This window comes from Poecile atricapillus, chromosome 3 (genome assembly GCF_030490865.1).
Source record: "Poecile atricapillus isolate bPoeAtr1 chromosome 3, bPoeAtr1.hap1, whole genome shotgun sequence".
In the NCBI taxonomy this organism is placed as follows: domain Eukaryota; kingdom Metazoa; phylum Chordata; class Aves; order Passeriformes; family Paridae; genus Poecile; species Poecile atricapillus.
The window spans coordinates 6,085,040-6,111,067 of record NC_081251.1 but is presented as its reverse complement, the minus strand read 5'-3'; the positions used below and the strand labels follow the sequence as shown (position 1 = coordinate 6,111,067).

At 40.1% G+C, this 26,028-nt stretch overlaps 1 protein-coding gene across 2 annotated transcripts in view; it reads left to right on the top strand.

The window, feature by feature from the left end:
• CLIC5 (chloride intracellular channel 5) overlaps positions 1–26,028 on the top strand; it is a 76,485-nt gene that overhangs the window by 5,074 nt on the left and 45,383 nt on the right. The window contains exon 1 of one of the 2 annotated variants that reach the window (XM_058834451.1): positions 13,247–13,615. The exons of the other annotated variant lie outside the window; for it this stretch is intronic. Within the exon in view, the coding sequence (XP_058690434.1) occupies positions 13,553–13,615 (63 nt within the window). The 5' untranslated portion in view covers positions 13,247–13,552. Of the gene's footprint in view, positions 1–13,246; positions 13,616–26,028 lie in introns of those variants that run through there. 2 annotated transcript variants of the gene reach the window in all.

The following is a 26,028-nucleotide window of genomic DNA, read 5'->3' as shown; positions in this document are numbered from 1 at the left end:
TAATACCTGTTTTGATAATTAAAATGAATTGTTTATTCCTGCAAATAGTCTTGAGATAGCGTACAAGTACAATTAAGTATAGAAATACAAGTCTGGAATACCAAATGATGTGTCTTCCAGCTCTCAGTCTTATCTAGACTGTTCCTAACAGATGCTTTTTTTGGGAACATTCAGTGGTGCAATTCAGCACCTATACCAATTAGTCTCTAATAATGCTTAATTATTATCCTGAGACAATATTTTTCTCAAGTAAGATCCTGTTGCTCTGAATTATGCTATTTTTAATAGACAAGACCTTTATGTATATAGAAGATACAGATCAAATTTCCTTCAGTCTTTGCTTCCTTGAATTTAACAAATCCTTCAGCTTGCTTTCAAGCTTGAGGAAGCTTCATAATTCCTAAATGTTGAGTGGTTTGGTGTGTTGTGGTTTGGGGTTTTTTTGGTTTTTTTTTGGTTTTTTTTTTTTTTTAGTGGTGGTTTTTTATGACATTTTCCAGGGTTTCTCCAGTTAATTTATATAATTCTTAAGCTCCAGTTTGGAGGTACAGGTAGTGCAAATAGCAGTGCCAATAAAAATAACTACAGCAAGTGCTTCTTTAATTCATCATTTATCCAACTCTCTAATCAAAACACTTTATCTGCTCTATTTTAACATATTTTTGAATCTTTTAACATTTATAGGGTTTCTCCAGCCCTGGTGTTTTCCCAGTAAATGCTTCAGTGACAGTCTCAACCATTTGTTACTTTCTCATTTGCAAGCAGGTGTAATACAGTAGTACAGCACAGTTTGCTGCTGGCATTTGACTTGTAGAACATTAAGTTTCTCTTCCATGAGAATTTAGGTTTCACTTAGTGCTGTGATCAGACTCTGATCACCCCTCACTGAGAACAGCCTGGTTTTGAGTCAAAGAACTGCTCTGACATAAATCCAATGTGAAGAACACCCTCACCAGTGCTTTTGCTTTGCTAAATTGGAATATAGGGATATACCTCTAACAGCTGCACACCACTGTGCAGACCCAGCATGGCTTTATGGCTCCCTCCTCCATCCACTCTGTCATGTATAGCAGACTGATAACCTCTTAAATCTTCACATATAAACCTAATAGCTCCTAACTCTTATTTCTGAGGAGGAAAACTGTGCTGTGGGTCTCTTCACAGCCGGATTTATACCTATTCAAATTATTGTGTGTGTGTTTGTGTGTGTGTGTGAAAAGATAAGTGGCAGCCGTTCTGTTACAGATAACACCCAGTCCCCTGACTATCAGTCACGAGCAGAACGTGTGTTCCAGCAGCAGGACACATCACTTTGCTTAATCTTTTGGATACAAAGGGTAAAAGGTCTTGCTTCCAACCCTTGCTAAGTTTGTGCCTGACTCAGGCACCTGTGGAAAGGTCCATGAATCAATTTTGAGCTGGCACTCCCGTGCCTCCCTCAGTGTGTGGCTCCAGCCGCAGCGGTGTCCGGGCACAGCGCAGTAGCGTAGCAACAGCTTCAAAATACAGACCTGTATTATCTAGGAAATTGTCCCTGCACAGCGGCTGTAGCAATGGCAAACACAACGTAAATAATGTTGGTCACACCGAGAGAAAGTTAAAACAGGATTTATTTACTCATTTATTTTTCCTCATATATATTTCATCTTGTGATACCCTCTTTGATGTTCTGAAAACAAGGCTCTTATCCCAGCATGGACTGGTTTTTCCTTTTGAAACGTCTCAGTACCTACATTTTTGGAGTCAAAAATGTTTGGATTTGTGGATTGACTGCTTCTTTGCTGGGCTTGAAAACTTATCTGTGTAGCGGTACTGTCACCTATTAAATAGATCCTGTACAAAACAGGGCAATTTGTATTATTTCAAACTGCTTATTTCAGAAGCACCTAAAGAGCAGCTCTACTGAGACTAATATTCTACACACACAAAATAATGCATAATCCAATAGGTGATGATATATGTCAATTATTTTTGAGTCTGCAGGAGGAAAGCATTTCTGCTCTGCTCTTTGTTTTCTTTAGATATCAAGGGTTGGATTTGGCTTATTCCACTGCAAGTGTGTCTGTAAGCCATTAACTACACCTCTGCAGGATGCCTTAGCCTCTTTTTGCAACAAACAGCCACCTGAAATATCATGGTGGGATGTTAATTCCTGTGTCCAAGTGCAAGCACCACCTGTAGAGGGAGGTTACTTGTTAGATAGATTTCATTGTATGTTCACTGTATGGAGTGGGGCCTAATACAGTTTTCCAACCACAGGCATCTTCTGCTGGTTTAGAAGGCTTCTAAAGGCTTCTTTCCTGACCTCCAGCTGCATCTGCAGGCCATGGGTGTCCCATGGATCCTGTCTCATATATGTTTATGGATTTCCTCAGCCATCCTATCAAATCCTGCTGGATATGTAGGCTCAGGCAACTGCATCAAGCCATAAACTTTCACTGGAAACAATGGCATGGTCACCTGAAGTTAAATAAACAGAATACCATCAATGAGAGTTTAAGTACAAATCTTGGATGTCTAGATTAGACTACAAGTGAATTGTGGTGACAGACATCCAGAAACAAACTTTGGATCGATTAATTTCTTTTTTCAGGCTATGTAATTTCCCTTTTTGTTTCAGTGTCACTCAGCAACAACAGAAGTGCAATAGTGATCAAACAGTGAGATGCTGGACACTTCTGCTCTTCACTTTGCAGTCTAAATTAAGCAGATAAAATAATCTAATACATTTTATCATCTTTCCAAGACTGAGATCCAGTACTCTTCCTTTACCTTTAGTCAAATTTTATCCTCACTTTAACAACAATCCCATATATGTGTCTTTCAACTGCATTTGTTTTAGAATTACATTTTATTTCCGACACCATAGTAGAAGAGACAAGCCAAGTGAACATACTAAATTTGAATTCCTAGGTACCACTTCAAACACAGCTTAAGATTTTAATTGGGAAAAGAAAAATGGTTTGTTTCTTTGGGTCATAAGACCTTGCATTGAAGACAGATTTTCCACTGTTCTGCCACTTTATTTATGAGTTTACTTAGAAATATTCAGTGTCCTCTCATAACCTTGTTTGTGGCTGAAAGGAAACATATAAATATTTTTATGTATTTGTGGCAATATAAAAATATTTACCACTTTTTTGTGGGAAATGTTATGAACCTGTATGAAACTACCTTCTGTGGCAGAAGAAAAGGTGGAAGTGTGTCACTCTAAAATGAATCATTTATTTGTCATCTGCAGGTATGATTTTTATATTTAGATCTCTAGATGATCTTTTTCATATCAATTAATGAAACAATTGTAGGTGAATTTTTACTGTTGGTACGTCTCTGATAATGTAAGACGTCAGTGACTTTCATGATGTTACAATGACGTGCTCAGGGATAGATGGGAAGTGAATTTGTCAGTGCACAGGTCTGGTTTCAGTACATCCAGCAGTGTTCAAAACCAGGATTTTGATTCACATTTAATTTTCTGTTGCAGGCTCCATGCATGTGTTAATGAAGTAAAACTCTAGAACACATCTTCTGAGAGAAAACCATTATCTTCCTGCTTATATGTCTATAACAGATGAGGCACAGAGAGGTAGAAATCTGCACACTGACCAAGATAGTTTCTTTGGGAATTCTAGGTAATCTGAAAAAGAAATTCATGGGACTGGATGTGACTTTTTGGGACATAAAATCAAGTATTTTGTTACAGCCAGCCTCGTCATGTAATACTTAATTCATAAAGTGATTAAGGTCTATTTAGAAACTATTACTATTATTATTCATTTTAGAAATCTGTTTCAGAATGTCACTGCTCTGAAGGTTTGACACTTTAATTTCCAAATTGCCTTTATTTATGTGCAGCTGGAACATCCTTGCTCTTGTGCCAGCATGGTCCATCAGCATTCATTTAACTCTTTTAAAAATCAGTTTAGGCTTAGACAACCTCAGATGTTTTGGGGCCAAACCAGCCAATCCTTTTTGTCTCCATTTCTGCCACTTGTCATAGTAATCCCCTTCTGCACACATTTGCTTTCCACAAAGGTGCCTTTTTTTTTTTCACAGCTGTATCTTGTCTCAGGTTGCTTCTGCTTTTATAGCTAAATTAAACAAGCAGCAACAAGATTCTTTTAAAAACCTCCTGGTTTAAGATATCTATGATTGTTTGAGTAAACAAATTCTATTTGAGGTGAAATGTCTATGTTGCTGTGCTTTGGGAAATCTCAACATTGTGTCCCTGTAACTTGTGGGCTAGCTGGGAAGCCCATGGAAGGAGTGAAAGCTTTGCATCTGAAAATATAGGTATTTAATCACTTTTCAGACCTCTGCTTACATGTATTTATATCCTTTTTGGATTAATTTTAAAATCTATTTGATTAAAAATTTGACTAGCAGAAGTGTTTTATATTTGCCCACATTTATACTTGGTCTATAAATATGTTCATCCTTAGCTGTAACGCTGATACTTTGGGTGGCCCCTCATTGCAAGAGGATGGGTCTCTGTTAGCCAGAAATGGCCAGTGAGGTGCCCAAATAATACTGGTAATACTCAATAAACAGAAATACTGGGAGAAATAATTTAAGCTTATAAAGTTTTTATTTTTCTTAATGTCATCAGAAAGTTTTCCTAATTTTAATACACATTTTTCTCACAATTTCAAATTAATTTCTCAAAGCCTAAAGTTACTACAAGGTCATATTTCCACAAAATGTTACTAAAAGAATATACTGGCCAAGGGTCCAGTGTCAAAAATCTGTTATACACCATGTGGCCTGTTTTGAAAAGGCACCAATCTGTCTTCCCTTTCTTTGGTGAGCACATGGATTTGTAAATAATCACAGTAAGTAGTTTCCAGTTACACAGTACATAGTTACACGGTGATAAAAACCACCACCTTTGTAAAAACACCAGAGATTGATTTATATGTATATCATACTGAACGATTGCCTCACTTATTTGGCTTCAGGAGGCACTTTAAATTCACTCATTTTCACCAAATATAGGCAGGATGCTTATCTGCTGAATCAATCATTTCCTCACGGTCCTAACGCGTGTCCTCGGGCTGCTGGCGCCTTGCAGGAGCCCGTATAAAGAACAGCCCGGCTGGGAGCAGCAGGTTCAGTCACTCGGCTCCTCCCTGGGAGATTGCTGCCAGTGGAGTTTGGCCGGAGCAGTTTCTGTGCGGATTGGCCCCGCAGCCGAGGCTGATAACAGCTAAAAATAGCCCCGCTATAAAAACCCGGCCGGCAGCTCAGCCAGCCTGGCATTCCCTCCTCCACTGCCAGCCAGGGAGGAGACCGAGCTCTCCAAGTCCCTGCAAGGATGTGACCAAAGAACGCTCTGCTGCCTGATTCCACTTAACAATTAACTTGTCAAGACTGGACTGTGTGACTCATGGGGATGGTAACCAAGTATATTTTATTAAAAAAAAAAAACAACAAAAAGAAACAGACTGAAGGCCAGGTTTTCCAAGCAGAGCGTGACAGGTGGGCTGGTGGAATGTGTTTGGAAGTGTGCCTGTAGAATACTGTGTACAAGAATGTTGTTCTTGTATATATATTCACATAATCACCTGTATGGAGAGTGTACCCCCTGACAATGGAGTTCTGAATGCTTGAGAAAATAAATGTATTTTCCTTTGACAATGGTTTGACTAAGCTGACATTGAGGAGTTCAGGAGTCTATTCTTAGCTTGCTGTTGATTCTGGGGAAATTGGGTCATTTCCTTGAATTTTGTTCGCTTTCAAGCTTTTGTTTTAAGATGTAGCCTGGGGGAATCTGTGACTTCAGTGGCTGAGTGCATTGCAAGATAAATCTTTGGGTGTCTGAAGTCCTTTGGATGAATAAAGAAGACACCAGTGTTGAAAAGCTCCCTTTTTAAAGTCCGGCTACACTGACCTGAAAACAGGGCGTAAACAGGGAAAGAATTACGAAGCATTAAAAATCAGTGGCACTATCAGCTCTATCAATAGTAAACTATTCCCACATGTATTACTTCCAGTGGCTCTGAGTCCTCCTCTGATTTTAGGAAGCTTTGCATGATGAAGTTTGCATGTGTGGATTCCCCTTCATTTTCATTACAACATTTTAATTTTTTTCTTTTTTTTTTTTTGCTTTGCTATAATACAGTGCAAGGTTTACAGTATCTTGGAAAAGTCATAGATGACCTGGCTAACTTGCTTTCAGTCTTGATTCTATATACTTAGTTATCTACAAAGGGCTATCAATTACCTTTTAATTTGTTGTTTAATTGCTAGATATCTCATGGCTTATGAGATAATTGCAGGGCATGTTAGTATGATAATTCTGTAGCCTAAAGTCATCTTCTTATGGTCAGGAGACCTAGCATGGTCAGAGATGATAGAAACTCCCTCACAGTGACTTCTATCTAGTGAAGATGCAGAGCTGACAGGAGTCAAACCTCACAACACAGACAGCTTCATCCTTCTGAACTCTGCTTTTCCTCTCTGAAGGTCAATTTTCTTCATGAACCTGTCGTCAAAACTTAACTGGAGAGTCTCTGTTGGCTGCCATCCTCTGCAGGGGAATTTAGTTTTCTTTCAACATCATGAGATACCTTTATATATATTTATTAATTAGTCTGGTATCAACTCTGACTTGTTGCTTGGCTAGAAATGGGTAGAAATTGCTAATAATGAGTAAAGGGGTCCATATTTCATTAGAACTTTTCCAACTGGTGTAGGTCTCACAGGAAAACCTATCAATTTTCTGCAGAATTGCATCAGAGTTGTCTCCAGGGTCAGAGCAGTGAGACTGCAAAGACAAACTGGGCTTTGACATTTTGGTGGTCTATGAGGTTGCTCCCAGGTATTTCAGCCAGTGGTCAAGGGTCCACACCTTTCTTATAAGTGGTACCTGCTACAGGCTCTGTGAAAATTTGTGATTTTGGCAAAAGATGGAAAATTTTTGGAAAATATTCCACTTAAGAGACAAAAAAACCCTTATGTCTTTCTAGTTGGACTACCCAATATTCTCAGTTCTGACAGACTGAAACAAGGCACCCCAGTTATTTAAATAACACAGTTATTTAGACTGTGTTCAGTGCTGAATTTCACAAAAAAATTACTTTTGGTCTTAAGCCAACCACCTTTTTAAGAATTACCACCACCATCTTTCACTTAAGTATGTAGGACATGTTCTTGGAAGTCCTAATGAGCTGGGTTTGTTGGTCACCAGCAAAAATCTGTTAATGTGACAGTTACCAGAAAAAATCTGCTGAATGTAAAACTGGAGGTCATATCTGTGCTTAACTTACCACCTTGCTTCAGTTCATCCTGGTTGTTTGCATTAGCTCTGCAGTGAAAAGAGACCTCAAACAAAAAAAAAACCTAAAATGGAGTATCACCAAGTCAACTTCAGGTACTGAAAGATGTTGAACTTTTACTTTGAAGTTCTTAGGAAGGAAAAAAAAGAACAAAGAACCCACCGTTCATTTCATAACAGCTTAAGGTGATGCACTAAGGCAAGTGAGCTGGCAAACTTGGTGGAAACTTTATCACAGAAGAAGTACCAAAAGGTGAAATGAAAAATGAATGAAGGCAATTTTTTAAGGAGAATGGAAGAGTTCTTCAGTTCACTGTGAGGCTCAAGGTCAGCCAGCTGCATTAACCCAGGTGAGCAGCACAGCCATTGACCAGAGGCACCACCATTGCAGAGGTTAAACTTTGCTGCCACAGAGGGATGTAAGGACGTTAAGCCCTCCTATTTCACACTGATCAAGTGTGAGTTTATCAGGAAGCAAAAATCTAGAGGCCCTTTTCTTAAGCCAAACCGTACATACACTGCAGAGGACTCTGAAATCCACGGTGCAGATCCAGGCACACAACCTGCCATGCAGGTACTGATGCCAGTGTGTGAACCCATGGGGGAATAGCCTGAGTCACGAGTAATTTCAAACTGAGCTGCTGAAAGCTTCAACTTTTAGAAATAATGTGCATCAGAACATAGAGAGTAATTCCAGCTTTCAGCCAAATTGTTTGCTAAACAACAGTGTGAAACACTAATGTGTCCAATGAAATCAGCAGCAACTGTGCATTCCTTGAGCCTTATTTACTGGGAGGAATTGAAGCCTAGCCTGAGATGTGGATGAGTTGTACATGCCATTTTGAACACTTTCTGTAAATAATAATTCATAAATCAGGATTAAAGTAGTGTGCTGTGTGCTTGTCTTTTGTTTGGGGGGGGGGATTTAATCGTAGTTTGCCTGTTCATACTTCAAATCTTAATTAATTTAGACTTAATTTGTGTTAAGAAGCATACAAAGAAGCGAACAGAAATAATCTAAATAGGGACTTACATGATGAACTCCGGTAAAATAAGTCAGGAATAGGCATTACTGACTCTTGCAGATTTGGAAGTAAAATCATATAATTTTAGTTCTATGACAGTAGTGATTCAGCAACAATGGGTACATCAGACTTACCTGGTGCTGTTTTTCTTCACCACACTTGATAGCATGGAGGATTCATTTTGAAAAGCAAAGGCTGAGGATTTCTACATTTCTCCTTTCATCAGCTGCATTGTCCATATAGTCCACAGTCTGGGACAATCTGTCATGCTGTCCATTGTATCTCCTACAATACCACTTTCCAGAGCAGTCTCAGTCCTGGTTGGAGGTATCTTTTGTTTTTAATTGAAATATCAGTTTTGAAATGATAGTGAAATAAACCACTGCCCTCTAGAAGCCTCTGTACTGAATGCAGCATTAGGAGATGATTTTGTACCTTTTCAGAGCCTCTTCCTTACAAATGGGTACCTGATTCTGTCTCAATATGAGCACTGAGATCATTATCCATAATGAAATCCCTCTTCACACTGAACAGCAGCAGGTTTTCTCTTGAAGGTGTTAATGCTTATTAATGTTACAGCAAAGTTTGATGCTGAATCCATGCGAAAATATAATTATATATAAAAATAATTCCATGGTTTTGGAGTAGAACTTTGCAAAACTCCAGTCTGAACTGATTCATTCTGCTAAACTGAAGAGTTTCAGCAAGATAATTTTAGAGCTAAGGTGCTGCTTTTTAAATAAAAATATAAAGGAGAGCTGCTGTAGTTTATGTCTGTGATTGATTCATAATATCTGGGGGTGGGTATAGATTGGGTTATCTCAAACTGGCCAATTAATGGAGTGCAAAGTTTTCTGGTCTAGGCTTTTCCATCCCACCCCATTTATTGGAACATTCAGGCTACACAGCTGTTTTTGTATCTATTGATGTATTTTCTTCCATTACCTTGAGGGTGGGAAAATTCACAAAAAGGAACAAAATCACAGTTCTTCCATCAAACCAGCACATTTTGAGGTACTGCACATCTTTAGAGCTGAGGGAAAGAATCTGATCACCCAATGTTGGCATAAGGCTGATGAGAAGAGTTTTATATGTTCTTGCATGTCTTGTAAATTTCGTGAGGGGAGCCCACTGTCTCACCCCAAATATCTGAGACAAATCTTTTGATTTTTCTGAAATTCAGGCAAAAAATCGATAGTGACACATTATAACTCAGAAAATAAAAATTACTGGATTGATTTGTTGCAGTTGTTAACTTGTTAAGTGTGTTGCATATCAAAACTACTAGCATCCAATAAATGCAGTTGCAAATTGCCAGTAATTCAGGACTGTCTCTGGAAGAGATGTTTCCATAACCCATTCCAAACCCCCTGGGTGCTGCTTAGGTGTGGGTTTTTTTGGCAAATAAGCAGTTAAATAATTCCCTGGAAAAATCATAGCTCTGATTACCATTTAGTGCATTTACTGCAGCTGCACCAAGTTTTTACTTCTTTTCATCACAGCAATGAAAAACGTTGCCAGTATTGTATAAAACTTGCAATACCTGCTCTCATGGAATGAGCTGGATGGGAGCACTGGGGGATGGATGTGCTTTGTGCTCTGATCCTTCTGGGTAACATAGCGGTCTGCTGGAGAAAAGCATGATAGAGTTACATTCTGGATGCTTGGCCTCTGCTTCACCCCCTTGGGACAAATCTTTGCTGGAAGTGGAGCTTGGATCAGGCCTGTGAAAGCTGATAGTGCATCAGGGTTCACCTACAATAGAGGTCTTACGTGGGGACATGGCCGTTCCTTTTCTGAAGCTGTCCTCTTCTTTTATTAATGGGATGATGTGCTCATATTCATTTCTATATCTCATAAACCTCAAACTATAATGACTTGGCTTATGAGGAGTTCATAATTCAGTGTCTAATGTTCTTGTGTGTAACTCAAAGCCTCTGCTACTTCTGACTTGTGAGAAAATGATAGGCCAAACTAAGTGACTCATTCTTTGCAGTAAAATGAGAGTGTACTAATTATTTATCAGTGTCTTACCCTTAATTTGGCTGAAGAAAGACCTGATTTCATAACACACAAAAGAGCTGTGTAGACACTAAAAACCATTATAGTCAGAAAGGTTCCACCCAGATGTAACTGATAAGTCAGTTTTCTATGACAGAAAAGCAGTAAATGCATGAATAGAGTCCTAAAGCAGTGCATATAAATATATATTTATATATACATCTACATATATTTCCTCCTACTCACTGCCTTTGACAATGATTATTCTAAATTCAGCTTTCAGAATCTCTTTTTTAAAAAACAGCATTATATGAACAAGTTATGTTGTCTGTTGTGTTTGGTCTCTTCTGGGGATTCCATGGGGATATTTTTGTAAAGCTGAGGGGTTTTTTTGAGATGGGCTGGCTTATTCTTTCCACGGATACCTAAAAGCACAGCTGGAACACCAGATGTGTGGTATTCACTCCTCAACTTCTGTAGCCTCTGAGCACCCCATATCAGGTCCTGGGGCAGGGGGTGAGGTGGAAGCAAATGGGGAAGGCATCTTCCAGTGGCAGCACTGCCCAGAAAAACCCTGAGCCAGGTGGGATCTGGTCCTTTCCTGCAGAGTTTATATCTGGGTTAGGATGGAATTGGCTGCAGGGCACCTTTGCTCCCTTGGTGTTGCAAAGTTTCCCTTCTGCTTTGCTGAGCCTCAGCACAGTAATCTTCATCTGCAAAGTGATTATAACACACCACTAAACCCAGGCAATAATCGGGAGGGAAGGATTTGAATGTTTTGACACGTTGAATCTCTACTGAAATTGCTACATCTGGAGTTTGACTTTCAGAAGCACAAGGCACACACAGCCTCTGGAGTGAGGGATGGCACATGCACAGGAATCAGGCACTAAAGCCATAGATTTATTTTACTTAAAAATTACTGCAGGATTTGTCTGACCATTACATGTTTATCTCATTACCCTGCGCTCAATGGAAAAAATTAGACACTTCTAGGGCATATTTTGTTATTCTAAAATAGACATCTAAATAGGTCACATGCATCATAACTTGTAAGTGTTGATATTTTGAAAGCTGGTTTTATTTCTTCCCTTTGGTTTAACATTAGCAGCATTACCTCATTACTGTGCTCATAGCTGACAGTATTTTCTCTTCCAATAGAGATGGTCCTGTGATATAATTTGTTCAAACCACTTGCCTATATGAAAACAAGGTTTTCAGTGGGGCTGGAGCTACAGGTAATGTCAGTGAAGATGACCCATTTCCCATTGTTCCCAAGAGCCCTCATTAAAGAGAAATTATGTCACCACAAGGTGTTAGAACAAAACAATTTTTCAATAAAACCCAAAAGCTTATAATTGTACAGTTAATAATGGATTGTTTAGGAATGCATTTTAGAGATACAGTGATTACTCTTAAGTTTTTGGCAGACTTTTATAACTGTAATGCATAATTACAATGCAATGATTCTTTCTGCCACACGTAAGTACACTTAGCCCACGTCCTTGGAAACTTGCCGGTAGGCCTAAGAGTAATTGTACTCTAAATGTTTGGTAATTAATGTGCCTACTCCAAAAATTACACGTAAAAATTTGAAATCAAAGGAGTAATAACACTTAATTCTCTTGTAGTTAACCTTCCAGTTATTTGAATGAGTGCTAATTAGATCTAAAAACCATAAGCATACTTTTACAGTAATTATAATGATGATTATGTTGTAATTACAGTTGCAACAGCATAATGAGATTTACTCGTTAACCATTTCAGTCCTTCATGTAGTGCACATGAATCAGCTGTTGTGGGAAAATTCCCACAGGACTTACCCAAAGGGCCACGGAGATGTTGGCTGTGACTGCTCTGGAGCTGTGTCAAATGCCTAGAGGTCACAGGGGAACTGGAGATCATCTCAGAAGCACACAGCTAAGAGCACTTTCAGGAAAGGCGAGTGTTTAATCATGTCAAAACTCTCCCCAAAAGGCCTCTCTGTGTCAGAAGGGGAAGGCAAAATGCTCATGTCTGGCAGCTCGAGCTGCCAACAGCCTGTGAGCCAGAGCTTTGGCAGCCCTGAAACAGGATCGGGGCAGAAGTGCAGGAAGAGACTTCCCGAGGGCAGGAGGACACAATGTCCCACCAGCAGGGATGGGGACGAGGAGGAGGAGGTGCCACTGACCCTTTCACCTGTGCCCACTGTCCCTTCTGTGCCAGCACTCCCTCCCTTCATGCCTTTTGGCTGTGTCAGGACTTTCTATAGGTGCCACCTCATGCTCAGCGCTGCTGTGATGCCCTCTGAGTCACTCAAGGAATGCAAGGGGAAGGAAAGGGAGTAGGGATGACAGCAGCAGGCTGAGGCTTGGAACTGTTCTCCCATGTTCCACCCAGCAAATCATCGCTCTCCTGTCCCCCCTCTACAACCAGCACCTCGAGGGGCAGGCTGAGAAATAGTTATAGGACCCAAGTATTCCCATTTCCCTACTCCTGAACTCCATCAGCAGCGGTCACATCATCTTCTCTCATCTGAGTGCTCCGTTTTGGCTTCTGTACCGCTCGGTACCACACACATGGCAGGGTTGCTGAGGCAAAGCTTTGCTTTTCTTCCCATTCCTTGATTGATCCAACAGCCAGTGCACAGGCTCTTCTTCTCTTACTTTTCTTAGCAATAACAATATTAGGATTTTGAACAGCTAGAGGCAGGACAAACACCAGGAAAGCAGAAAAAACCATCACTGTTGCTTAAAGCAACGAAACCAGCCCTGCTGCAGGACTTCCTTCTTCCCTGTCCCTGGTGCTCCCAGCTGTAGAATAAGGGAGGGAACAACAGAAATGCTGAAAACAGGGAAGAGCAGAATTATTTGCTCAGAGACTGATCCTGCCGTAGGTACCAGGAGCTTGTCTCCTCCCCTGTGAATTTAACCCCACCCTCTGTTTTTTTATGCTCTGGGCTATTTTGGGCAGGCAGCGAGGGCTGCAGCTCTGACAGATGAGGATACTGTACCAGAGCACAGCAGCACTTGTTGCTCTGAAGAACTACTGTAACAGGGGCTGCTCCTCTGCTGCCTGCCTTCTCTTAATTATTATTAATTTAATAACCTGCAAACTTGTTTACTCCACTGCTTTCGAGCTTTATCACTACAAATGATGTTTTAAGAGCTTTGTGAGAGCTGTTCAGAAGGGAAACTGACACGCCGTGCACTTGAAACCTCCTTTTGCCTCTTAATATCAAGAGATCAGCTGGTAGCCTTGGGGGTGAAAAATGACAGACTCTGTTGCTGCTAATGGGGAAGGAAAGGACCCTGAAATTGAGCTCTTTGTGAAGGTAAGTTGCGCTGTAAACTGGACACTGGTGTGACTCTCAGATCGGCTCAGCTTCTACTGAATAATCAAACTTTAATTTTCTGGTGCTGAGCAGAAGCGGTGCTGTGACAGCCTGTTATCTCCTGCACACACGCTCGCTCTGCTTTCTTCTTCGTGACATTAGAATTAGGTAATGGTGTGGAGGGAGAGTCAGAGTTCCTGTGTTTTATTGTTAATTCTCTCCTCGTGAGTTTGTCCTGTTATTCTTAGCCTGCTGCCTGCAATGTTCTGTGTCCTAACTTTAGACTTGAGGCTGTAGGCTTCAGATTTTGCTTTATGAATCCTGACTTTCTTTTCCATTTTTGGGAAAGCTGGGGGGGGTACCAGGATTGGTACCTCAGTAGAGGCTGTCAGGTCTGAAACGCTGATGGATCATAAAACAGTAAGGATTGAGATAAGCTGTCACTCTTCTGATTATTTACTGCAATACTTCTTTTTTTTTTTTTCCAAACCAATAAAAACTAAATCAGTTTTACTCTCTGTTTCCTCAGCCTCTCCTGATTTTATTGAATGGTAACTGAGAACAGAAAGCAATTTAATGAAAATATAGAAAAATAACTACATCTGTTACGTGGTAGGGTTTCAAAATATTTGGTCTTGGGCTGTGAAAACCTTACCATTAAAATGGGTGTCACAGTTGAAACCCATGACACCTACAACTTTATTAATAGCAAACTTCATGCAAACTCTGTCTCAGTGAAGAGCTCAGATTTTTTGATGTTCAGAGTGTTTTAAAGCCTCTACAGACACTGAGGCTGAAATCCCCTATACCTGTGTAAAATTATGGAATGGCTTGGTTTGGAAGGGACCTTAAAGATCATCTTGTTCCAATCCCCCTGCCATAGGCAGGGACATCTTCCACTAGATTAGGTTGTTTAAAACCTTGTCCAGCTTGGCCTGGAACACTGCAGGTGTTTGGTCTCTCTGAGCCTAGTCCATTCCTGTAAATTCATTGGATTATTATTAATATGTGGGAGTTACCTCAGACCCTTAGCAAACAGAGCCCTGAATGATTAGGAAAGCAAATTCCAACCCCTCCCTTCTGTCAAGATGAGGGTATGTAATTGCTTTGTACTCCCTGATGGATATTTTGGGCTGTAAGTTGAAATGTCAGCCACATCCATGATGTGTATACACAGCCTCTTCACACATCTTCCAAAACCAGTCAGTTCAGGTGCAGGTGCTGTGACTGAGCCAGCAGTGAGATCTTTTTCCGTAGCAAACAGATTTGACAAGAATTTCAGGTTCATAAGAGCCCCATAGTTCCTTTTTACAGAGAGCTTAACATACTAAAATGGACCAGCATGAGTCCATACAGCCAGACACCTCACCTCTTACAAGTTGTTTCTACCAAACTGAGTTTAGTGGAGATGTTTACGGGCTAAAAAATCGGTTTGTGATGTTTAGCACTCTATCATCAGTCAAATGTGTGCTGCAATGGAAGTCTGTAGCTACTGATTTGTTTTAGTGCTTGCACTATTTCACTGAGGCTGACATGGATGTTTGTGATATGTGGTTCTTTGACTGTTAAAGTGAAGGTCATTGCCCAGATTCATTGTGTGAAGGTCTGGATCCATAAGATTCTGGGAAAAATGAGCACTGCCTTAAACCAAGCCTTGCCACCACCTGAAGATTTATAACTCCAGAAAGAACATTTTTAGTAATGTGACTTCCTGCATAATGCATATTACAGAATTGCATAGAGACTCACATAAAGCTCAGAGCTGGAATAGAAAAATTAATTGGTATCTTCCTGGAGACTTTCCATTTAGGTTGAAAAATTGCAATTCTTGATGTTTTGGAAAGGTGCCATTAATTTAATTAAAAGTTTAAAAGGTTCTATAGTAAAGTGTGTGACCAGAGTATTGAATTATACACCTCAGAAGTCCAAAAATAAAAAGAGAAGAACCTCCAAAAGAGAGACAAGCTGAAAGCTGAAGAATAGGAGAATGTGAGAATCATGAACAATTGAAAACTTTTCTGGAGGATGACTGCAAAGAATAGGATATTAATAAGGAGAGGCAAACAGGAAGGCTGATCCCATCTGGAAAGAACAGAAAAGTGGTTCTGGAGGACTGGGAGATACTGGGACAAGTGGCAAATGCACTGGACCACACTTCAGGCAAGTTCTAACAGCAGGGGATGTTGGGATCAATGAGCAATTCCTCATTTGATTTTTATAGAGGTGATACTTCACCCAAGGGAAAGAGTTCTGTCCTGCGTCCTCGAAGGAACACAGAAAATGCAGCGGTGAGTGAGAAAATGTAGGGCAGTAGATGTAGCCTGGTGGAAACTGTATCTTCTACAAGCCCAAAAAAACCAGAAAGGGCTGTTTTTCACCAGCCACAGTGTCTCTAATAAAAGCATTTTCTGTCTCAGGTTAAAAAAGAAAGGTGTTACACAATTGCTCTATTTCCCTTTGCTGTTTGTCAAGCAGGAGCCTCAGACAGACAAGCAGGGAGTGGGGTTGTAACCAAAAGAGCTGCTCTGTAACCTAATGCAGGTTGGCTCCGGATCTCCTGAGCTGCACAGACAGGCTGGGCACCACCAGGACACAGCTGAGCTGCTGTGGCAGGGACAGGTTAAGTGGTTATCACACCTATTTGTTACCATCCCCATTGATTTCACTTGTTTTCTAACGATGTCCTAACCTGGATCTGTGAGGTATTTTTTGGTGAACAAGTGTTTGTTCTTGCAAGGTGTGTGTTTGAGAGCAAACCCCCCCAAATCTGGGGCAGGACACAAGGAGAGTGATGGTGGGAGCACTGAGGTCTGCCAGGGAGGTGGTGCTGCCTTGATCAGATGTGCAGCTTGTGTGAGCAGGCCTTTGCTGAACGCTGAAACTCTCCAGCAGCAATTCCCTCTCTAAACTTGTTTGACAGGGAATTGGAGGAGGCTGCCACAGAGAAAGGTTTGATGTGTGGTGTTGTGAGAGGCAGCAGCGTGGGGAGGGAACATGGGGAGGTAGTGCTTGCTCTGTGCTTATCCCAGCTTCTAACTCAGGCTAATTTCAATCCTCTGTGTGCTGGAGAAGCAAAGTGCTTCTGTATAAAGGACAATGACACCCTGATGGAAGATCTATTTAGCTTTTCCTGATAATCTTGCACCTGTATGCATGAGCATAATAGCAAAATTGAAATAGTGCTCCTTTTACGTGAAGTAATACAATTAAAGGGAGGACCACAGGACTTTTGTGGCTTCTTTCTGTTTGCAATGGAAACAGGTGTTTGGATGTACATTCCTTGCCTTTCAGGATTAGAGTAGTATCTAATATTGAAAGTTAATTTGATGGGAGATACATTGTACCCATGGAAAACAAAACATGAGGCAAAAAAGACTGCATTGCTCAGAATGCAGTCTAGAAAGCAAACAAACCCCACAAGTGGACCAAAGTACATTTCACTTTTAAAATCTTCCTACTTTAGAAACACTCTATAACAAGATTTGTCTTAATCCATATTTCTGATAGAGAAAAGATGGTGATATCATGGTAGTAGGAGAATGTGTGGTAAACTGGCAGGCAGCTACTTCTAGAAGGAGTCATTGTTGTGGGACTGATGGATTAATGTTAGGGGTATGTTCATCGGTGTCCTGGGCTGCACCAAAATCAGAGGGACCAGTCGGTCAAGGGAGGTGATTCATTCTTTTGAGACCCCACCTGCACTGCTGCATCCAGCTCTGGGCTCCTCAGCAGAAGGAAGATGTGAACTCACAGGAATGAGTCCAGAAGAGGTCATTGAGTTGATCACAGGGTTGGAACACCTCTGCTCTGAAAACAGCTTGGAGAAGAGAGGGCTCCAGGAAAACCTTATTGAACCTTCCAGTACCTAAAGGGGACAGAGAGAGACCTTTCACAAGGGAATATAGGGTAAAGGGGGATGGCTTTAAACTAAAGGAGGGTAGGTTTATATTAGATGTTACGAAGATATTCTGTGTATAAGGGTATGTATGAGGTCCTGTGACAGGTTGCCTGAAGTTGTGAATCCCTTACAGAGTTCAAGACCAGGCTGGATGGAACTCTGAGCAACCTGGTATTGTGGAAGGTGTCCCTGCCCTTGGCAGGGGAATTGGAATTACATGATCTTTAAGGTCCCTTGCAACCCAAACTAATCTAGGGTTGGGTGAACAAGAGCTTTTGCTTACAAGGTGTAAGGCTTTACTTCTCAAAGTGTTCATCCACAGTCACACTGAAAACCCTTCTAGGGAAAAAGTGAAGGTGCTGCAAGTGTACAAATTAAAAGAGTCACAGAGGCCTTGAACTTCTGCAGTCTCTACTTCAGACATTTAAGATGTCCCCATCTGCCAGCTGACTGGGTCTGTTAGCATTATGTCTAAAAGAGATGGCAAGATTCTGTACCAAACTCTTCTGAGTGAATGGGTCAGTCGGAGAGCCTGGCTGCTGGGACAGAGCAGTCATCAACAGCAGCGTGCTCTGTCAAAGTCCCAGGAGCTGCTGCTCTCAGGAAGGTGTTGCTGCCCCTCTTGTGGGCACAATTATCCCAGAAATTATCTCAGGGAGGAGCAAGTTGGGGTATTTGGTTTGGGTTTTTTTGTTTATTTGTTTTTGTTTCTTTGGTGGTTTTTGTTTGTTTGTTTGTTTGTTTTCTGGGGTTTTGTTAGTGCATTTTCTGGATTTTTTTAGAAGTTATTTCTGCTGGAAGGTGATTTTAAACCAGCTTTGGTTTGGATTTTGGTGTTGTCACATAGTCTTAAAGATATGAATAAAAGTGTTACACCTGCTACAAGCAATCATTCCCCACTGTTGAGGCTTTTGTGGTTTTAATATGAGAGTCACTCTGATAAGGAAACTGATTTCAGTTTCAGAATTTTAGGGTTATCACAACCAGTACTGGCTTTGCAAACAGGGGGAGATAATTTGATAGGAACCTTTTAACACTTTATAACAAGACAGGGTGCAGTGGGTTTGATTCATAGACTGCCCTCAAAAAGTTCTTTTTACTGATGATTAGAAATCAGAATCAGATCTGGAAGGCTTCAAGTTAATTTCTGTTTCTTGAGAAGTGTGGGCATTTTCTGGGTATTATGAGCTCAGCTTGGCTTTCTTACAAAATCATTCCTAAGTTTAGCTAAATTTTCTAGATAAAGAGGAAATAACAAAGATAAAAAAAGCACAAGGAAGAATAATGATACTGAAACATCTGGTCCAACCTGTTTGGTGCTCCAAGACTGACAATGACATTTTTTTTTTGTTGCCAAGCCTTTCACATTTTGAAGGAGCCACAACCACCCTACAAAGCAGATGTGTACAGTGTATGAAGTCTCTGACACTTCTCAGCTGTCACCCTGGAACTGATGGGAGCACAGGGTTTACTGTGCATCTTGATTTTTTACTTGTGGAACTACCAAGCAGGTGATGGGCACCATGGTTTGTGTCTCTTCAGACTGCTTTTGGTGAGGCAATGCATGATCAGCAGCCTGAGTCTCCTCTTCCAGCATCCTGGCCTTGTGCTTTGGTATTAAGGTTGCAAAATTTACAAGGTTTACCAATAGTCTGGACACAGGAAGAAAAATATTTTTACTAGGTTTGTTTAAACATCTGTAAATGAGTTTTGAAAGTTCCATGCAGGGGGACTTGAGTATTTCAGTGTAGTGGTTCTGCTAAGATCCTGTCAAATCAGGAGTGACAGATCAGTAGCAACTCCACTTCTGACCTGCTTAAATCAGGGAAATGCTATCTGGAATGATTGTTGCTTCACTGTTTTTTTATTATGCATTTTCAATAAAATAATTTAAAAAATAGTCAGAGGAAAAACATTCATATTGGCAAGAATTAATTTTGCTTTAAAATTACATCTTTAAAAAAAAATTTAAAATTGCCATATAACCGCCTGGCAAATGTTTTAAAATTACAAGTTGCTTTTTTTTCTTGTGATGAAGAAAAACAATACTTTAAAGAAGTTTTAGCCTGAGTTATACAACACAGTGTCTGTGTGTCTGTTTTGTCTCTGAGCATTTGCAGGTTTTGTTTTGCATTAAGACAAGGGCCTCAACGATGGGAATATTAGAGACAGGCAGTAAATTTTTAAGGAGGCCAAGTTTATAATGTGACTTGACAGGGATATATTCGCTATCCCTGCCACCTTGAACATAGTCTGGAATGTTTTTAGGATTGCCTGGGAAACTGGTTGTCAAGTTAAGAAGGGACTTCCAGCCATGTCTCCTGCCTAAGTTCATGGTCTCATCCTTAGTTTATGGTTAAAGGTGAATGATGCCCTGATCTGCCATGGTTTGGGGGTTTTCCTCTATAAACAGCAGCGACTGCTTGCTTTTTATTAAACTTGATTCTGCTGATATACCTGTTAATTGTGATCAAAACATCTGATTAAAAGGAAACATATTCCAATGCTTTGTTGAATATGCATACCTTCTTTACGTGTCTTTATAAATGGGATCCATTCGAATAAATAAGAATTCAGAAACATTCAGCTTGGGTCATAGCCACAAAAGCAAGTCAGTTTTGTACTGCTAAGTTCAGTGGCAGCAGAATTAGGCCTACCTAAATGTATTTGAGATCGTGTTTAAGCTCCACTTGCTAGCTCCTTCCTTTTTCCCAGGTTTTCTGAGCCACACAGCCAAATTGGGTAGAAACTGTGTTTTAATTTTACCATGAAGAACAGGTGATACTCATAATTATTATTGTTGGTACCTAGAAACAGCCACCAGTGTGCTCTGGGTGCTCTATGTTTAGCTGCAGGTTGCTCTTTTTCCATCTCTGGCAGCTCCCATCTCGTCAGGCTCACAGGTTGTGTCGTGGTTCAGCGATGACAGCGAAGCTCCAGTGTCCTCAGGAAACTTTTATTGGCAATACATGGCTCTGCTGAGGCTAATCCAGAACAGCAAATGTCACTGGGATCATTTGACATAACATCCCAAAAATACACAGGGACCCTTTCCAAGAGAGCCAGCAGGAAGTACGTCTGCCCGTGCTCCAGGATTTAATGTCGGTATCAATCCACCTGCCTATGTCAGATAGAGTTTAATGGAAGGCTCTGTAAAGATTGTTTAGGAGAACACATTGATCATCACAGCAACAATATCACTTAGTTCTTGTGTGGCACATAAATCTTCAAAAGTGGGAGATATGAGCAGAATAACACCAGCAGTGCTAAAGAGGTATCAGAAACATTATTTTTTTAGTAGTATTTCCATTTTTCAGCAAGGAGCTCTGGTAGATTTTTCAAATTACTCCTTTTTAACAGAGTCAGGCAGATGTTAAAGGGCTGTGCCTTTATGTGCTAGTTTTATATGTGAATAATAGAAGATAAACTTTCTTTTTAGCTAAGGTTGATCTAAAGTTGGGGAGAATTGGTTGAGATAGGGAAGGGTTTGGTTTTGTGATGGATCCAATCTATAAATCTTGCATGATGTAGAGAATCAGAGCAGATACCTAAAGTGCTGCAGTAGGTACTTTGTAAATAGCTTGAAGTGATTTGTTTGACACAGTAAAATTTCACATGGAAATTTCCTTATTCCCTTTCCTTCCTTGTCTCTTGTTCTCCCCATTTTTTTGCACTTCTGTGTTGCTGACGCAGCAAAGCTCATCTAGATGGGGTAGCAGGGATATATATATATGTACATCTGGAGCTATGAGTTTAAAAATCTGTTTTTGTATGTCTGAGGAGTTTAATCAGCATCATGTATTCCTGGCATGATTTTTTATATTAAACTTAAGACTTGGAAATTTTTACAGTGGAACAGAAGTAATTCAAATTGTATCCAGCTGTGTTTTGCAGTTCCAAAGCCAGTAATTTTATCTAATTAATACCTAAGGGTAGAACTTAATCTAACTGATTGCATGTACATGTCATTGCTGTTTGTTACATAACTTGATTGCTGGTGCACACATAAATGTCGAGTGATGAGTCCATGGGATTTTTTTTCTCTGACTCTCTTAAACTGAAAGATTCCTTATAAATGAATATTATTGTGTGCCTCTCAAGAATAAAACTGAAATAAAGCACTATTTGAAATGCATTTCAGGAGGGCTGTGTTGTATTAATGCATCTGTAGGACAGTAGGAATTGAAATTGTCCCTGCTATAGCTACTTTGGTGTAAAGGACATTATGTTAAGGATAAAAGTTCTCAGATGGTGACAATTTGCTCTTCTAAATCCTCATCTTGAGAGAAGCTAATTTTGTGTGCAGTGCAGATGACAGAAGCCCATGGCATTCACTTGTATCTGCTTGCTGCAAAAGGTAATTAAAATGCTCAAGGCCAAATATTCAAGGCTGAAACTGATTTTTATTTACTTTAAATTCTATAAAACTTTCAAGGATATTATATGGGAATAGTAATTTTTCCCCCCTTCTTTGTGTAAATACTACTGTAAAAGAGTAATTTCTTAACTATTTCTTTTGCTTCTCTTCCATTTTATAGAATAATAGAATGGTTTGGGTTGGACCTTAAAGATCATGTAATTCCCACTTCCCTGCCATGGGCAATTACACCTTCCACTAGACCAGCTTGCTCAGAGCCTCATCCAGCCTAACTTTTAATACTTTCAGGAATGGAGCATCCACAACTTCTCTGGCCAATTTTTTTTGTTTCCTTTGGTCTAAGAAAAACATATCATGATTCAGTTCACCATTTGCCAGTGTCTCAAGTGTTTAAACCTGTTCATGATTCTGGGAATGGGGTTTAGGCACAGAGGAAATTTGCTTGATTTAGGTATGGCTTTAATTTCTGTTTCTCTTAACCAAGAAGATGCCAAAGCAGACGTAATTTTTTGTTAAACTGCTGCTGGTAAAGACATAAATGTAATGCTCTACTGCTTGGAAAAGGCTTGTCACCTCCAAAGAGACTGTGATGCTGCAGGCTCACAGTGGAGTTGAAAGTATGATGAGCTAATCCTCGTATGCTCCATCTCAGAAAACATCTGACAGCTGAGTTCAGCAGCTGTCTGTATTCAGAAAAGACTGTTTAGCTTCAGTTTTAAATGTTCAGAAGATGGATTTTTTTGTGAAAGTGTTGGGTTTGGGGTTTTTTTAATTCTTAGTAGTAAAACACAGGGTGACACTAGAAATTCCCCAAACTTCCTCGATGCTGATAGTAATTAAACGTCCTTAGATCCCAGTTCTGCAAAGAAGGCTGCTCTGTGCTTTGGCCACCTCTGAACATGATTATTTTTGCAAAAGCCATTCCCTGAGGTAAAATATAAATATAGATGCCTTTTTACAGCATTTCCAAAGCATTGTACAGTCCTGGTCAGTACTTTACAGGTGGAGGGTCTGAGAAGCCATGGCCTTGTGCAAGGAGGGCCAGCAAGAGCTTCACTTTGCTCCTGTGCTCTGTCCTTTAGTCACAGCTCTTGTGTCTTTTGGGTTTTGTACAGCACTTAGCATGACTGATTCAGTGTTCATTTGCCACTCAAAAAGGCTTAATTCTGTAATTCACAGTAAATAGCCCAATAACAAACACACAAATCATACTAAAAACAGCTATGCATTTTTACTTTCTCTTTTTGCCACTGCTATTAAAAGGGAGGGTCAAAGTTTAGATTATCTTTTGACTGGCTATTTTAAACAACACACAGAGCTTATGTGTGTTAGGACATTGGAAAAGAAGTAGAGAAGAATAAATTTAAGGCTTTAAAATTACTTGACATTTCCATCCTGAAGGCAACTTCTCTCCCCTAATTAAAAGGGAAGACATCACTTGACTGCAATATTAAATGTATGTGTGGGGTCTTTTTATGGTGGCAAGAAGTATAACAAGACAGAGAATCACACCATGGTTTGAGTTGGAATGGACTTACAGACTGTCTACTTATCCCTCTGCCATGGGCAGGGATAGCTTCCACTAGACCAGGCTGCTCCAAGGCCCATCCAACCTGGCCTTGATCCCTTCCAGGGATGGGGAATTCACAATTTCTCTGTGCAACATATGAAATAGTCAAGGTCAAATGTGGTCAGATTAGGAATAGGCTTAATAGTAAGTGTAGAAGTGATTACCTGTTGGAATGAATCACCGAAGAAGTCATGCCCTGTCTGCCTCCGATTCAGATCAAGACTAGATTTGCTGTAATGAAGCGCATGTAGTTAGGGACAATAAAGGAAAAAACACACCAGAAAATCTGCAAACCAGCAGGACATTGCTATGGAGGAGGTCATGACAAAGCAGAACAGGGCTTGGTTGAAGCACAGAAGGGATCTTTGCTTTCTGTCTCTCTGAATGGCAGCACAAATTTGGTTGAGGCCAGTCTGACAGAAATTATGCTGAGAGGCTGCTTACATGTCCAGAGTGTGATAATGGAATGTGATTAATTTAGGTGCTGGTTAAATATGGGATTGCTTATCTTATGTGTTTATCATACCAGGTTATGCAAGGGCCAGACTTTGGAAGGGCTGTCAAAGGCAGAGCAGATGAGCACTGTGTCAGTACAGGTCAGACCTTGAAGATGGGATGGGGAAGAGCTAAACTGGAAGATTGAAGAGCAGAATTCCCTTTTCTGTCTCTCATTGCCTGTCATGCCACAGCCCTGTACCTTGGCTTCATTCCCTATGAAATGTTTGTCCCAACATCCATTTTTATATCTGTGTAGTCCAGGAGTATGTCCAGATAAAATTTCCTCTCTTTTCCCTTTATACAGATGAGTGACTGTAAAAGGTACTCAATGCTCGTGGATTAACTCCTGACAAAACACCAAATTAATTTTCAGGTTGGGCTGGTGCTTCTCTGTGTGGATTGCCAAGCTTGTCCTCCTCACGACACTTTAACACCCAAATAAACACCCTGAACCTTGATGTCCAGGGCACGTAGCTATTGTTGTTCAGTGTGCTGGTGTGTGCCTGTACCTGTGTATTGTCCCAGACAAGTGGAAATCAGAGAAACCAGCCCTGATGGATCATCCCTATTGTTGCCAGTGTTTTTCTAGATTGTGACTCAATTTGTGTGGGTCAACAGGCACGTTGTGTTACTGCTTTCCTTTTGCTTTTAGCTGCTGAATGGGCAACTACAAACAGATGCAAATGCATATCATGGGGGGAAATTATTTTCTTTCACTGCCCTGTGTTTTGTGATGAGCCATTGCTGCTGATTCAGTGTGCAACTGGAGCCTTGTTTTGCTTGTTTATTTTATTTATAGTATTTTTAAAAAGCTTTTCCTGAATGAAGAGGGATTGACTCATGGAATATTCTTGCAGGTTCTAGGTTCTCTCAGAATGGCAATTTTAGTTGTTTTTCTGTGCTTAGTTCTTTTAAATGCCCAGGACATGCCAAGAGGATCCAGTGCAACAATGCCCTTAAAAATTAAGTCTATTTTCAGTCTTCAATTAACATTTGTTTCATTTAAATTCACTTTTCATTCTGAGTGTTCACTCACCCATGCTGTTCGATAAGAAATTCTATTTTGACTTTTCTTGTACTGAGATGCGCTAAATTTGAATTTTTTGTTTTGTTTTTTTTTAAACAATATCTCTGGGTCTTGCAGTTAAGCTCTAGATCCAGTCCTAGGGCTGGGTCTTGCTTGAGGTTCAAGAACGATGTTTTCTCTGCATTAAGCACTCTGTACTCAGCCTGGTCCAAGATGGAGCCACAAGGATCTCAGGGTGCACAAATGTAATCTTCTATTGTGTATTTCAGTTCCATTCTTACTAATCTTCAATTACATGTTTCTCTAAACACTCCAAACATCTTCTTGCTATTCAGTTTCTAATAAAGGCAGATGAACATGGAGGTGGGAAGGCTTGTTTCAGAGTAGGAGGCATCCACTGCCTATCCTGGCTTGTTGGGCACCAGCAGCCCTGTGACCTGTGCTTGTGAGAACACCTCATTCTCTTACTGAGCACAATCTCTGCTCAATGGCCTCACGGTTCAGAGTTTATCTCCAAAGAGATGATTCAACAATAATAATAAATCTTAAATATGCTGACTGTGGACAGCTCCTCAGGTCCTGCCTTGAAGAGCTGGGGAAAGATGTGGCCAAGATGGGAACTTTGAAGAAGTTCTATATATGTATATAATATATATAAAATTATATATATTTTATAAAATTATATAAACTTTATAAAATTATAAAGTTACAATTAGTCCCATGACATCTCTTTCACTCTGGGCACTTAAGATTATTAATTTTTTTACTCAATAAAAATTATTTGAATATTTATTGAACATTTATTTAAAGCCATATCCAGGATCTTTGAAAGTGAGTGCAATGTTAGTACAAATCACCTTGTGCCATGCTGCCAGAAAGAGGGATTTTGCACTAACAGATGTTTAGCTTTTCATTGGAAGTGTAAAATTATAGGATTTCTCTTGTTATTTTTGGAAGACCACCTGAGTGGGCTTGACATTTTTACAATAATAGGAAAAAAAATCTCCCTTTTAAAGAGAATTTTAAGTAAAGATAAAAAAAA